The sequence below is a fragment of the Cardiocondyla obscurior genome, linkage group LG21, assembly GCF_019399895.1.
Source record: "Cardiocondyla obscurior isolate alpha-2009 linkage group LG21, Cobs3.1, whole genome shotgun sequence".
In the NCBI taxonomy this organism is placed as follows: domain Eukaryota; kingdom Metazoa; phylum Arthropoda; class Insecta; order Hymenoptera; family Formicidae; genus Cardiocondyla; species Cardiocondyla obscurior.
The window spans coordinates 3,997,586-4,011,524 of NC_091884.1; the positions used below are offsets into that span (position 1 = coordinate 3,997,586).

Sequence of the window (13,939 nt, forward strand, 5' to 3'; positions counted from 1 at the left end):
AATTATAGTCAAGGAATAATTGATATTATTAAAATAAATACGGATGATAACTTGGCAGATATATTCACTAAATCTCTTGGTAGTACTAAGTTTAAGAAATTCAGAAATTTGTTGAAAATTATATAATCGTTTTTCTTTTTAAAGTATAAATTTAAAGAGGAGTGTTAAAATATATGCGCTTTAAACAATAATTATAAATTTAACTTTAAATAAGAACAAATCAATTTACAAATAAATAATTCTTAGTAGACCGGATACGCTACGTGACTTTGTGTCAATTAGATAAGAAAGGGAATAAACCTCTTAAGACAAAGGTCCGGGAAGCTCCTTTCTGGACCGAAGATAAAAACTAATACCGGGACTACCTCACTTGAAATAGAGTCGTCGTCGGGTACAGACGTGTCACATATTGAAACCTCCTTAAATACCGTTCTATATTCTTTTATGTTATTTTATTAAGTGTGTGTAAAACCTAAATCAAATATAAACCAGTGTTTGTGAATTAAAGAGTTTTTATTATAAAAAATTATCCACGCGCCCAAAATAATTTTACATATATAATGCACGAGCTCCGAAGCTCGTGCAAGTCAGTTCGAGAGTTCGAGGTAGCAACTCGTAACTCTATCACCGAAACATCCAGGAGAAATAAACACAAATATATACTTTAAACGACTAAACTATATTTATTTGTACAAACGCCGTACACCTTCTACACTTAAACGTGTAATATTCGGAGGACGGACCCCGTGCACCGCTCCGGTGCAACAAATTGGTGGCAACGGTGGGATCCGCCCCCCGAAGAAAAAGCGAGTCTTTTTTCGCCCTTACTCCGCCCGGTGTTGCTGGTAGTACATGGCTGAAACAAAAAGATAAAACAAGGTGAGGACAACGTCAACGAGAAAGACAGCTAAGCAGCTCACGTTACGGTACCCGCCAAATACACAAGCATAAGCGAAAGGAAAGAACCAGCAGAAGACAGCATGCGTTCTATACTATTACTGTAAGTTAACGAAAAAATCTTTTCTTATAAAACCAAACGACTGACTTCCTGTCTTGGCAGACGCTATAAACAAACGCGACCGCGAAATTCGCAGAGACGAAAATTCGAAAAGTAAAATGTCGCGAAAGCACGCTGCGAAACCTATTGCCACATGGCATACGGACGTTTTTAATGATTCGAGTGACGAATTTGACGACGATCCGACAGCAACGTACGAAAATATTGAGAGACCCAACAGACAAACGCGCCCCTCCGCACAAACAACTATCCGCACAGCCAACGGAAAAAACTTTATGCTGACAATCACTGACGAAGGACACGAGACTGAAAATCCCGGACCTTCGGGAAGTGAAAATCCGCCTCAAGAAAATACAGAGGAAGAAGAGCGATCCGAGCACGCTCATTCCTCTCCTATCACGAACTCGAAACCCGAGATCTCACAAAACGACACCACTCTCATGCTACTAGCAGAATGCAAGAGATAGACAAAAGGATGTATCGAATGGAAGCCGGTCTTAACGCGGTAAAACCCGAGTTACAGCTTACGCGAATGATAGATCAAATACCACAAGAGGACGACGACGAGGACGCGAGACTTACACTCGATCAGTCGGACGAATTTATATCATTAAAAGAGGCAGTTAAGATAGTCCCGACTTTTTACGGAGACGCAAGAAAGGTCCGCGACTTTACACGATCCTGCGAATTCGCCGCGCGCAGAATCAAACCAACGCAAGTAAAGTTATTACTAGCCGAAGTATTATATACAAAATTAAGGGGACGCGCCCTAATGCGATTTGAAACGAAGAAAATAACAAATTTCCGGCAATTCATAAAAGCCATAGAAGAAGCATATTTACAAAAGGAAGGAGTCGTACACCTACAAATCGACTTCCTTAAATTAAAACAGCGAGCAGGCGAAAGCGCTCAAGCATTTGGAGCAAGAGCAGACCGACTAACTACGGACTTATACGACGCATTAAGTGACGATGCCGCATACTCGCACGAACAAAAATTAGGGATATGGAACGCTCTACAAAAACAAGTACTGGTCGTATATCAAAACAGGTTGCACCGGCATCTCCAAATGATTATACGTTCCCGCAATTACACGACCCTCTCTGAGGCAGTCGCGGGAGCCACAATTGAAGAACGACAACAGGGAACCCCCGCGCGGGTTTACTCGGAACACGAAAAAACATACCCGCCAGTAAATTCCTGGAGCAACATAAATTGCCAAAAATGCGGAAAACGAGGACATACGGGACGCGAATGTAAAAATAGCCGCCACGCAAACCGATTCTCGTTACCGCAAGCCGACGCAAACGAAAAAGTAAATGCGACCTCGAAATATTGCACGCATTGCAATATCAACGGGCATATACGCGAAGACTGCTGGAAGATCCACGGACGACCAACAACTTCGCGTAACCCGACCCGCGCCACGCGCGAAGCATCAAATAACCGTAGAAAACGCGAGGTGAATACCACGACACGAGCATATGCACAAGACGCCGATAGCAGCGACGAAGAAAGACACTCGACAACGTGGGCCACGCAAACGGTAAGGAAGCATCAAGTGTCGCAAATGATGACACAGGAAAAAGCACGCGGGCTAAAATTCATCACCTTGCCAGTAAATGAAGCGAAGCAAAAAAAAATAACTTTCCTGTTAGACTCAGGTGCAACTATAACTATAATAAAAGTGGGAAAATTGAAGGGAAACACCCCTTTAAATGAACATAAATTAACATTAACAGGCGTAACCGGACATAAGGCAATCACGCTAGGACGAATCAAAGCCACAATTAACCTAGGTCGCACAGAAATAATACATAAAGCACATATAGTAAAAGATAATTTCCCCGTGGACTATGAGGGAATATTAGGGATGGACTTCCTGGAAAAACAAGGAGCAGTATGCGATTTAAAAAGAAGCACCCTTACGATGGGTAACGCCGTATTTAAATTAATGCCGTACGAGCAGATCCTTCTGCCACCTCGCAGCGAGACAATTTGCCGAGCCATCACCGATACCGACCACATCGGAATCATTTAGGCAAAAGTATGCAAACCCGGAGTATTTATGGGAAGCTGCCTGGTTGAACCCATAAATAATATCTGTCCGGTAAGTATATTAAATACTTCGGACAACGAAACTGTCTTTAGCACGCCGAACGTCGATATAAAAAGAATTAAAACCGCTGATGCAGAAGAGATACTCGTGTTGCGCGGAACGCGTGACTCGGAGCCCGTACAATCACGACAAAAAAGATTGAGGGACACCTTACGCACCGAACATTTAAATGAGGAAGAAAGGAAGTCTCTATTAGAAATGTGTGACAACTTTTGTGACACATTCTACTTAGACGGAGATACCTTAACATGTACTAACGCGGTAGCACATGAAATCTCCATGGACTAAAAAGCGAAACCGATAAATAGTCGACCATACAGGCTGCCTGAACGACATAAAACGGAAGTAAACAATCAAATACAAAAAATGCTACAATAAAAAAATAATACGGGAAAGTACCAGCAAATGGAATGCACCTATTCTGGTAGTACCGAAAAAAGCCGAAGAAAATGGAAATCCCAGAGTTCGAATTGTGGTGGATTTTCGGAAATTAAATGAGATCACAATTGGAGACTCATTTCCGATTCCTAACATCACTGACATCCTGGATCAACTGGGACAAGCAAAATACTTTTCAACGTTAGACTTAGCATCAGGATATCATCAGATCCCGATGCACGAGATGGATCGGAACAAAACCGCCTTCTCGACAACTCTGGGGCATTACGAATTTAATCGTATGCCGTTTGGGCTAAAAAATGCACCAGCCACGTTTCAACGGCTGATAAATGCAGTCTTATCTGGTTTACAAGGCATCAAGTGTCTGGTATACCTTGATGATATAGTAATATACGGCCTTACTCTCCACGAGCATAATGAACGGCTAAAAGAAGTTTTCAAAAGGCTAAGAGAACACAACTTAAAATTACAATCAGGGAAATGCGAATTTCTACGAAAAGAAGTCCTGTACTTGGGACATATAATAGCAGAGGACGGAATACGGCCCGACCCGTCTAAAATATCCGCCGTAAGAAATTATCCGACTCCGAAAAGAATCAAAGATATTCAATTTTTTATCGGATTGTCCGGATACTACAGAAAATTCATCGCTAACTTCTCAAAAATAGCAAAACCATTAACGAATCTAACTAGAAAAGGCCAAGAATTTAAGTGGGAGATAGAGCAGCAGCAAGCATTTGAAATGCTCAAGGAAAAATTAACTACTGCGCCGGTATTAAATTACCCAGATTTTGCGAAAAAATTTTTAATCACAACGGATGCCTCCGACCAAGCAATCGGAGCCATACTTTCGCAAGGTGAAATCGGAGAAGACAGGCCGATCTCTTATGCAAGCCGCATATTAAATAAAGCGGAGAAGAATTACACAACAACTGAAAAAGAATTACTAGCCATAGTCTGGGCCGTCAAACATTTTAGGCCATACATCTACGAAACAAAATTCACCATCATTACGGATCATAAACCACTAACCTGGCTTTTTAATGTAAATGACCCAGGGTCGCGATTAATCCGATGGCGATTAAAATTAGAAGAATATACATACGAAATTCTACACAAGGCAGGAAAGAAAAATACGAACGCAGACGCGCTCAGTAGAAACCCGTCGCTCGAAAAAACTGTCAGCATAAATACGACCGTTGAAACGCGAGACTATACGACGGAAAAAAAAGAAAAAATTTTAAAAGAATATCACGACTCTCCACTGGGAGGACACCAGGGAGTATCACGAACAATAAATCGATTAAGATTGAAACATAACTGGCACGGACTAACAAAGGATGTCGAAAAATACATAAAGAGATGTGAAACATGCCAGAAAAATAAATTAAGTAGGCAAATAAAAATGCCACTAACGATCAGGGATACACCTAAACGACCTTTTGAGAAATGCGCCCTGGATATTGTAGGGCCACTCCCCGTGTCAAACGAAGGGAACAAATATATATTAACGTTCCAAGACGCCTTAACGAAATTTAGTAAGGCGATTCCGATTACCAACCAAGAAGCGCTGACAGTAGCAAAAGCATTTATAACGAAGATCGTATTCGAGCATGGAATACCGGAGAAACTACTCACGGATCAGGGGACGAATTTTACAAGCGAAATGTTTAAACAAACCTGCAAGTTACTAAAAATTGAAAAAATACAAACAACCGCCTACCACCCTGAAATAAATGGCGCATTGGAAAGATCGCACAGAACACTCGCCGAATATCTAAGACATTATCTAAACGAGGAACAAACAGATTGGGACGAATGGTTACCGTATGCTATGTTCATGTATAACACCACGCCACACACAGCTACGGGTTTCACACCATTCGAGCTCATCTATGGACACCAAGCTTTGCTGCCTACAGCAGTGTCAGGCACACCAAAGCAAACGTATTCGTACGAAGATTACGTGCAAGAACTCCGAGAACGGCTACGGGCATCAAATTTCTTAGCGCGAGAACACGCTAAGGAGGAAAAATTAAAAGCAAAAATAAACTTTGACATACGAACAAACCCTAAATCATTCAAAGTCGGAGATTCCGTACTATTACACGACGAAGCAGTACGGCGAGGGCGATCAAAGAAACTCGACGCGCAATGGGTGGGACCGTATGTAATAATAGAGAAACACGGCGAAATAAATTATACAATAAAAAAAGGAAGAAAAACCATTCGCGTTCACGCCAACCGGTTAAAACTATTTATCGAACATTAAGAGGAAAAGGAGATGGTGAGTCGGTAAAACAGAGAGAGAGAGAGAACAAACAAAAGAAGAGTCATGCCACAGAGCAAACAGAAAATTGATACCCAGGAGCATTGGATGAGGGAACTGGACGACGGATCAACAGCAGGAAGGAACAGAGTTCAAAGCCTAAAAGCGGCAAATAAAAAATCACTCACCAGACTGCAGGACATCGACGGTGCGAGACCCATCCTCGGCGAGCCGCACACACAAATCCCGGTCCTCCACCCGGGTGATCACTTCCCGCAGCCCATAGGGGGACGCCGGCGATGGCCCTGGGTTCGGGGCCGCAGACACCCCCGAACGATAGGCCACCAAAGAATACGGTGGCGGCGGCGATTCGGGGGGCGGCGACCGATAAGGAGGATCCAGGGCCGGAGGATCAGTATCCGGCGTCCTCGGCTCCACCGGTGACGACATCCGCGAAGATGCTTTCGATGGCAGGGGGCTCGATGGTTGATCCTCTGGGGGGAAGGGGGGAAGATGAGAAAACTCCGGTATCTCCTCCACCACGATCCCCCCGGTAGTAAGCTCCCTGCAGATCATCGGAGGGAATCCACCGATGGGCGGCATGTACAAAGGGGGCGGCAGCCCCACGGGTGCCCCCCCGGTCTACGTCGACAGGCCTGCCGAGTGCTCCGTCACCGTTGTCGCCGTAGAACTAGGCGACAAAGCAGCCACGGAGCACTCCTCGCAGTACCGAGGAGCATAGGTGCTCCGGTACCGCAGGCAAAAATGCAGGCAAGCCCGCGACATACTATGCCCTAAACACAGGGGGGCAAATCGGGGCTCGTCGCACCGATAACATCCAGACAACACGTTCTTACTTACTGGAAACAAGAGGAAAATTATAAAAAACCGACCACCACACATCACATATATGTATATATATCAAAAAAAAAACAAAAAAAACAATAAATAAAAAATTTTTTTACTTTTTTTTTGAAAAAAGAAAACAAAAAACGCGGACACGTTCGCTATAGACTGCTCGAGACAGACTAAAGAGTCTCTGAAATTAGAAGGCAGCAGTGAAAGAAAGAAGAACTTGAGCCGTGCAAAAAATAAAAAGTTTAGATAAGTGAAATTTTAATCATAATATGCACTCACCTCATCAAAAAAGACGTTCCCATTGTAGACGTTGGACACCACGACACTGACAGACACTTCCACATAGAAATATAAAATCAAAACTAACACACAGTAAGAAAGGCTACTCATTTTTCAGACTTGCGTTCACGGTAACGCAAGCCAGGAACTTAGGAGAAAACACGGATACACGCTCACCACCGTATTCTCTCGCCTGGTTTACACACACCCCCGGATTATATTATGAGAGCCAGGGATTTCTGCAAATGGCAACGTCTACATGGAAGTTCGTTATTATGACAGATGTCTCAACCATCAAACGACGATACAAGAAAATACAAAATTACACGGAAAAAGCAGAAAAACTCTGCAATTACTTCCATGAGGCACATGAAGAAAACATAGGTGGCAAGTGCAACGAGCTATTATATACAACGCTCGCCGAATATGACAAATTAACAACCGCAATAAACCGGCTGCAAGTTATATATGGGTCCGCAACACAAAAGAAAGGTTTAATTGATTTCGTCGGGAAAGCGGGAAAAGCATTATTCGGCCTGATGGACGTAGACGACGAGAAACAAATCGCGGAACAACTGGAAATACTACACTCGCAACAACAGACTTTGCAACACATCGCCAAAAATCAGATAAAAATTCTGAACACAACGATAGGTCACATTCGAGAAACAGAAAGTAAGATGGACCAACATATTAAAAATCTAGCAAACGCGACAGCGGCAGTGAGCTGGAAACTCGACCAGATAACACGCCGACTGTACGCGTTAGATTTCGTGTCCATAGTAAGAACATTAATCACAAACACATTAAATGATGTGCACGACATCACGGATTTTTTGACACATTCAAAATCCGATATGCTAAATCTGCGGTTATTTCCGTTAGAAAAAATACTAGCGGAACTAAAGGAAGTCGCAGGAAAATCTTGGTTCGGATCTTGGTTCGGAGGTTGATGACAATATTTGTATTTTATATAAAATATATATTTAACAAGTACAATTCAATTAAGATATGTTAACAGTTCGACTTCTGACCAGACAATGAATATTAATTTTTGATTTGCAGGTCTGTTCCTTGGATCACGGAATAATTGATATATAGAGGGTAGTCCGCTGTGTTGTTGGGTTACGGATGGCGCCACATCTACTTGAGTTGCTCGTTGCGCTGTTGGACTAAGGATGACGCCACATCTCACTCCCCCTCTAGTGAACCGCTTGGAGGGACACGAAATTATTTTTGGTTGATTTTGATTCTGTGTTGAAGCTGTAACAGACTAATATTGTTAATACATGACGAAGTTGATGGTTTTGCTGTTGTTTCTTGATCTTTCTGTTGCAGAAATGCTGGTTTAAGTCTGTCTATGTTGATTTGTGTTGGAGTCCCTTTGAAATTGATTTTATATAGATATGTGGAGAGTCGTTTGATGACAGGATACGGTCCTTTGTATGGTGGTTCAAGTGGTCTTCTTGGACGATCGATTCGAACAAAGACGTGGGTACAGGTGTCGAGGTCTTCGTGTGTAAAGACTTTGCGTTTTCCGTGATGGGCTGATGGTAGAGGACGAATGCTTCGCATTTTCTCTCGAAGTTGGTCGGCGAGGATGGTTGGGTATCCTGTGGGGTCTTCTGATATAAAATATTCGCCAGGTAGCTTTAGAGTTGTTCCATAGACGAGTTCGGCCGCAGAGGTTTTGATGTCGTCTTTGTAGCAGGCTCGGAGTCCTAGGAGAATCATCGGAAGGACTTTAGTCCAGTTTTGTGTCTGGTGACATTTTATTGCTGTCTTGAGTGCTCGATGCCAGCGTTCGATCATGCCGTTGTTTTCGGGGTGGTAAGCTGTTGTTCGTATGTGGTGGCTGCCTGTCATTTGGACGAGTAATTGAAAGAATACTGCTTCGAATTGAGATCCTCTGTCTGTTGTTATGATTGCCGGTGCTCCGAAACGCAAAATCCATGTGTTGAAGAATGCTGTTGCCACAGTGTTTGACGTTGTATCCATAATGGGAATTGCTTCAGGCCAGCGAGATGTTCGATCGATCATGGTGAGGCAGTAGCGGTAGCCGTTGCTTGAAGGTAGAGGTCCTATGATGTCGATGTGCACATGGTGGAATCGGTCGTCTGGAACTGGTATATGCTCTGGAGTGCGGGTGTTGTGTCTGCCGATTTTTGCTCTTTGGCATGGTAGGCATGTTTTTACCCAGTAGTTTATTTCCTTCTGCATGCTGGGCCACACGAATTGTCGTGATATCATTTTCTTAGTGGCTCTTGCGCTGAGATGAGAGAGGTTATGTGTGATGTGTATTACCTTTTTTCTGAGTGTAGCTGGTATGTATACTCGGATTTGATTCGTTGTGTCGCAATAAATTGCTTTGTCGCCATTGTTTAGGCGAAGTTCTTTGAGGTTTAGAGTAGTTTCACCTCGTAGGATTGCTTTGAGCTCTTTATCTTTTTGCTGTTCCTCGTAGATCTCATCGGTGGAGATAATGACTGGCATGTCGACACTTTCAATCCTTGATAGAGCGTCAGCGACTTCGTTGCTGTTTCCTGTAACGTATTCAATTTTAGTAGTTATCTGGCTAATGTAGTCTAATTGTTTTCTTTGTCTTTCAGATGCCTTATCGGATGATTGGAGGAACGCGTATTGCAGAGGCTTGTGGTCGGTAAGTATGGTTAAATCTTGTCCTTCGACTTGGTGTCAAAAGAATTTTAGGCTAGAGTAAATGGCGAGGAGTTCTCTATCGTAAGTCAAGTACTTTTGTTGTGACTCGTTTAGTTTTTTGGAAAAGAAACCTAGTGGCTTCCACTCTTTTTCCTGTAGTTGTTCTAAAACACCTCCAATTGCGTATTGAGAAGCGTCAGTTTTTAGTATTAGTTTGGCGTTGTCAATTGGGTGCGCCAAAAGTGCGGCTTCTGCGAGCTGCTGTTTGCTTTGAGTGAAAAAGTTTTTTGCCTCAGCTGTCCAATGAATTGGCCTTTGGTCCTTTTTTGAGCTTCCTTTTAAGTATTCGTTCAGGGGTGCCAACAGTGTTGCTGCGTTTTTGATAAATCTGTGATAGAAATTTACAATGCCTAAGTATCTACGCAATTCACTTATAGTATAAGATTTTTTAAAGTTAGTTAAGGCTTGCACTCTCTCCTCGGGGGCAGATTCCGTGTTTGCCCACTGTGTATCCTAAGTACTCTAGTTCGCGCTTTCCGAAGACGTTTTTGGTTGCGTTGATGGAGAGTCCACTTTGGCGAAAACGCTTGAAGATTTCTTCCAAGTGTTCTCGGTGCTCATCTTCGTTTTTGGAGGCCACAAGCACGTCATCCACGTATGCGTGGCAGAACGGCAGTTCTCTGAGAATAGTATCAATAAATCTTTAGAACGACTGAGCTGCGTTGCTCAGCCCGAATGGCATCCTAGTAAATTCGAATACTCCGAATGGGGTTATAACAGCCGTTTTACAGACATCTTCTTTGGCTACTGGAATTTGGTAAAAGGCTTTTACTAAGTCTATTTTGCTGAAAATTTTGCATCCCGCCAAGTGGTTTGTAAAGTCATGTATATGAGGCAGTGGGTACTTATCTGGCACGGTGGAGTTATTGAGTCTGCGGTAGTCTCCGCAGGCCCTCCAGCTGCCGTTTGGTTTCTTAACCATATGGAGAGGGCTGGCCCATTGGGATGACGATGGTCGGCAAATCCCTTGTTCCATCATTCCTTCAAATTCTCGTTTAGCTGCCGCGAGCCTATCTGGAGCTAGTCTGCGTGCCCTTTCGGCTACTGGTGGTCCGTGAGTCTCGATATGATGAAATACCTCGTGGGTTGGCTGGTTGATGGCTGTGGGACGAGTAATATCAATGTATTTTCTTAGTAGACTTTCGTACTTACACCCTTTGTCTACGGTTGCGATTGTTGTTGCAGTTGTTGTTTTGATCGGAGTGTTGGTGCTGAGGAGCGTCTTTTCATCGATCAGTTTTCGTCGTTTTAGGTCCGGTAATAATCCGTGGTGTCCCAGGAGATCTGCGCCTATGATCGGATGTTGCACATCCGCTATGATGAAATTCCATCTGTATTGTCGTCTGAGTCCGAGGTTCAAAATGCGTATCTGGCTACCGTAGGTTTTGATAGCCGTATTGTTTGCTGCAAAGAGTTTGAAACTCGTTGGATGCAGGGTTCCGCGAACCAACCTCTTGGGAAGAACCGATACGTCAGCTCCGGTGTCGATAAGGTAAGTAATCTTATCGTTCTTATCTGTTATTGTCAGGCGTTGAGTTCTCGGTACACCATCTTCGATCGCCTGTAATCGAGACGGCGATCTTAGTTTTCCGGTGCATTTTTCTTCCAGGAACAAGGTGCTGCGCATTTGATGGCTTTTTCTCCAAATTTGCTATGGTAGTAGCAGAAATCCCTTTTCTGCGTTCGTCTGGGCTTGTCCTGAAATCTTCCTTTGAAGCTAACCCGGTTTCGACTGGTACTTCGAGGGCGGCGGCTGCGTCTCAATTCTCTGGTCAGAAAATTGATTTCCGTCGTCAAATCTGTCATGTTGTCGAGTCCGTTGCTCGTTTGCTGCTGCTGTGTTACAGCGTTAATTGTCGTTGACCGAGGTTTGGCAATTTCAACGATTTTATCCGCTTGGGCCGCGAGTTTATCCAGGTCTTGCATTTTACTTATCGCTAGGATCGTTCGCACGTTTTCTGGCAATTGTTCTAAAAATATCGCGCGCAGTATTCCATCTGAGGCTTGTGCTCCTGCCAGGTTACGGAGTTGTTGGAGAAACACCGATGGTTTTTCGTCACCGATTTCATGACTTCCGAGCAACCGTCGAATTCTGGTTGCGGTCGATTCGCCGAGGGCAGAGATTAATCGCTCTTTTAGTTTATTATATTTCCCGGTTTCGGGGGAGTTGAGCAAGATATCGGCTACGATCGGAAGGATTGTCTGGTCCAGGTATACTATCACGAACCTGTATTTTGAATCGTCGCTCTGGATTCTGTTGATGGCAAATGCTGCTTCGAGTTGCAGAAACCATAGAATCGGGTTGTCCTTCCAGAACGGGGGAATCTTGGCGACGTGCACCGCTCCCACGGAGGTCGTGGTTCTGTCCTGGGGGTCCGGCTCCTGGATTATCATCACTGGGTTTTCTTGCTGGTTTGTTCGCGTCGTCGTAGTATCAGATCCGGCTGAGGGCGGCGTATGTTGAAGTAACATCTCCGTTTCTGTCGTTGACAGTTCCTTTGTTTGATCCTGTTTTTTCGTTCCCCGTAGATAATTGTAGAATGGCACTTTCATGCAGCTTTCTAACCTCCGACAGGATCACGTCGGGGTCACCAATTTTGTAGGGATCTTGGTTCGGAGGTTGATGACAATATTCGTATTTTATATAAAATATATATTTAACAAGTACAATTCAATTAAGATATGTTAACAGTTCGACTTCTGACCAGACAATGAATATTAATTTTTGATTTGCAGATCTGTTCCTTAGATCACGGAATAATTGATATATAGAGGGTAGTCCGCTGTGTTGTTGGGTTACGGATGGCGCCACATCTACTTGGGTTGCTCGTTGCGCTGTTGGACTAAGGATGACGCCACAATACTTCACAGCATTAGATCTCGCCTTAAGGTATCATCAGACCCCTATACACGAAGAACATAAAAAAACCGCGTTTTCAACAACACTGGGACATTACAAGTTTAATCGAATGCCTTTCGGTCTAAAAAATGCGTCCGCTACTTTCCAACGACTCATGAACTCGGTACTATCGGGTCTCCAGGGAATAAAATGTTTTGTTTATCTCGACGATATCGTGATTTACGAAGCCTCGTTAGACAAACATAATAAGCGACTCGTGGAGGTATTAAAAAGATTGCGTCAGCACAATCTAAAACTTCAACCGTAGAAGTGCGAATTCCTTAGAAAAGAAGTTTTATATTTAGGACACATAATAACCGAAGATGGAATACGACCCGATCCATCTAAAATAACTGCGATACAACAATTTTCGAGGCCAAAACGAGTACGAGACGTACAATCTTTTATAGATTTAGCGGGATATTATCGAAAATTCATCGAGAATTTTTCAAAGACAGCGAAGCCACTAACCGCACTTACTCAAAAAGATAGTATCTTTAGATGGGAAATGGAACATCAACAAGCATTTAAAATATTAAAAGAGAAATTAACAACCGCTTCTGTACTAAGTTATCCAAATTTCAAAAAAAATTTTTTAATTACCACCGACGCATCAGACTACGCGATCGGTGCCATAATATCGCAAGGAGAAATAGGAGAAGATCGCCCCATCGCATACGCTAGCAGAATATTAAACAAGGTAGAGAAGAATTACAGTACGACGGAGAAAGAGCTGTTAGTCATAGTTTGGGCGGTGAAACATTTTTGCCCATATATTTATGGCACGCCCTTCACGATAATCACGAATCATAAATCACTTGTGTGGCTATTTAACGTTAATGATCCGGGTTCGCGACTAATCAGGTGGAGGCTAAAATTAGAAGAGTATATATACGATATCGTTCATAAGTCGGGTAAGCAGAATACGAACGCGGACGCGCTTAGCAGAAACCCACTGGAAAAGTTTAACGGAGTCAGCACAAATACGACCAACGAAGAACGACAATATAGCGAAGAAGAAAAAATGAAAGTATTTCAAGAGTACCACGACTCACCGTTAAGAGAACATCTTGAAGTAAATTGTACAATAAATAGGATTAAATTACGCCATAACTGGCCCGGAATGAATAAAGACATCGAAAAAAATATTCACAAATGTGAAAATTGTCAGAGAAACAAACTAAGCCGAAAAACAAAAATGCCGTTAATTGTAACAGATACATTAGAAAAACCATTTGAGAAATGCGCTCTGGATATCGTGGGACCACTTCCGATAACAACCGCAGGAAACAAATATGTGCTGACATTTCAGGATCACCTAACTAAGTTCAGCAAGGCTATCGCGTTACCAAACCAGGAAGCGGCAACCGTAGCCAAAGC

At 43.1% G+C, this 13,939-nt stretch overlaps 2 protein-coding genes across 2 annotated transcripts; one reads left to right on the plus strand and one right to left on the minus strand.

Moving 5' to 3' along the window:
• Positions 1-1,493: 1,493 nt before the first annotated feature.
• Positions 1,494-3,059, plus strand: LOC139110562 (uncharacterized). The gene has a single exon (XM_070670396.1). It carries the CDS (start codon positions 1,494-1,496, stop codon positions 3,057-3,059), a length of 1,566 nt encoding a protein of 521 aa, XP_070526497.1.
• A 7,244-nt stretch (positions 3,060-10,303) lies between these two features.
• Positions 10,304-12,213, minus strand: LOC139110563 (uncharacterized). The gene is made up of 2 exons (XM_070670397.1): positions 11,383-12,213; positions 10,304-11,311 (listed from the first exon to the last, which is right to left on the minus strand). Exons 1-2 carry the CDS (start codon positions 12,211-12,213, stop codon positions 10,304-10,306), a joined length of 1,839 nt encoding a protein of 612 aa, XP_070526498.1.
• Positions 12,214-13,939: the final 1,726 nt, after the last annotated feature.

Bases quoted from the DNA above. Each gene is read 5' to 3' on its own strand.
- LOC139110562 (XM_070670396.1), top strand. From the start codon at position 1,494: ATGTATCGAATGGAAGCCGGTCTTAACGCGGTAAAACCCGAGTTACAG.
- LOC139110563 (XM_070670397.1), bottom strand. From the start codon at position 12,213: ATGAAAGTGCCATTCTACAATTATCTACGGGGAACGAAAAAACAGGAT. The intron at 11,312-11,382 runs GTTAGCTTCAAA...CTACTACCATAG, and splicing joins GAAGTACCAGTCGAAACCGG to CAAATTTGGAGAAAAAGCCA.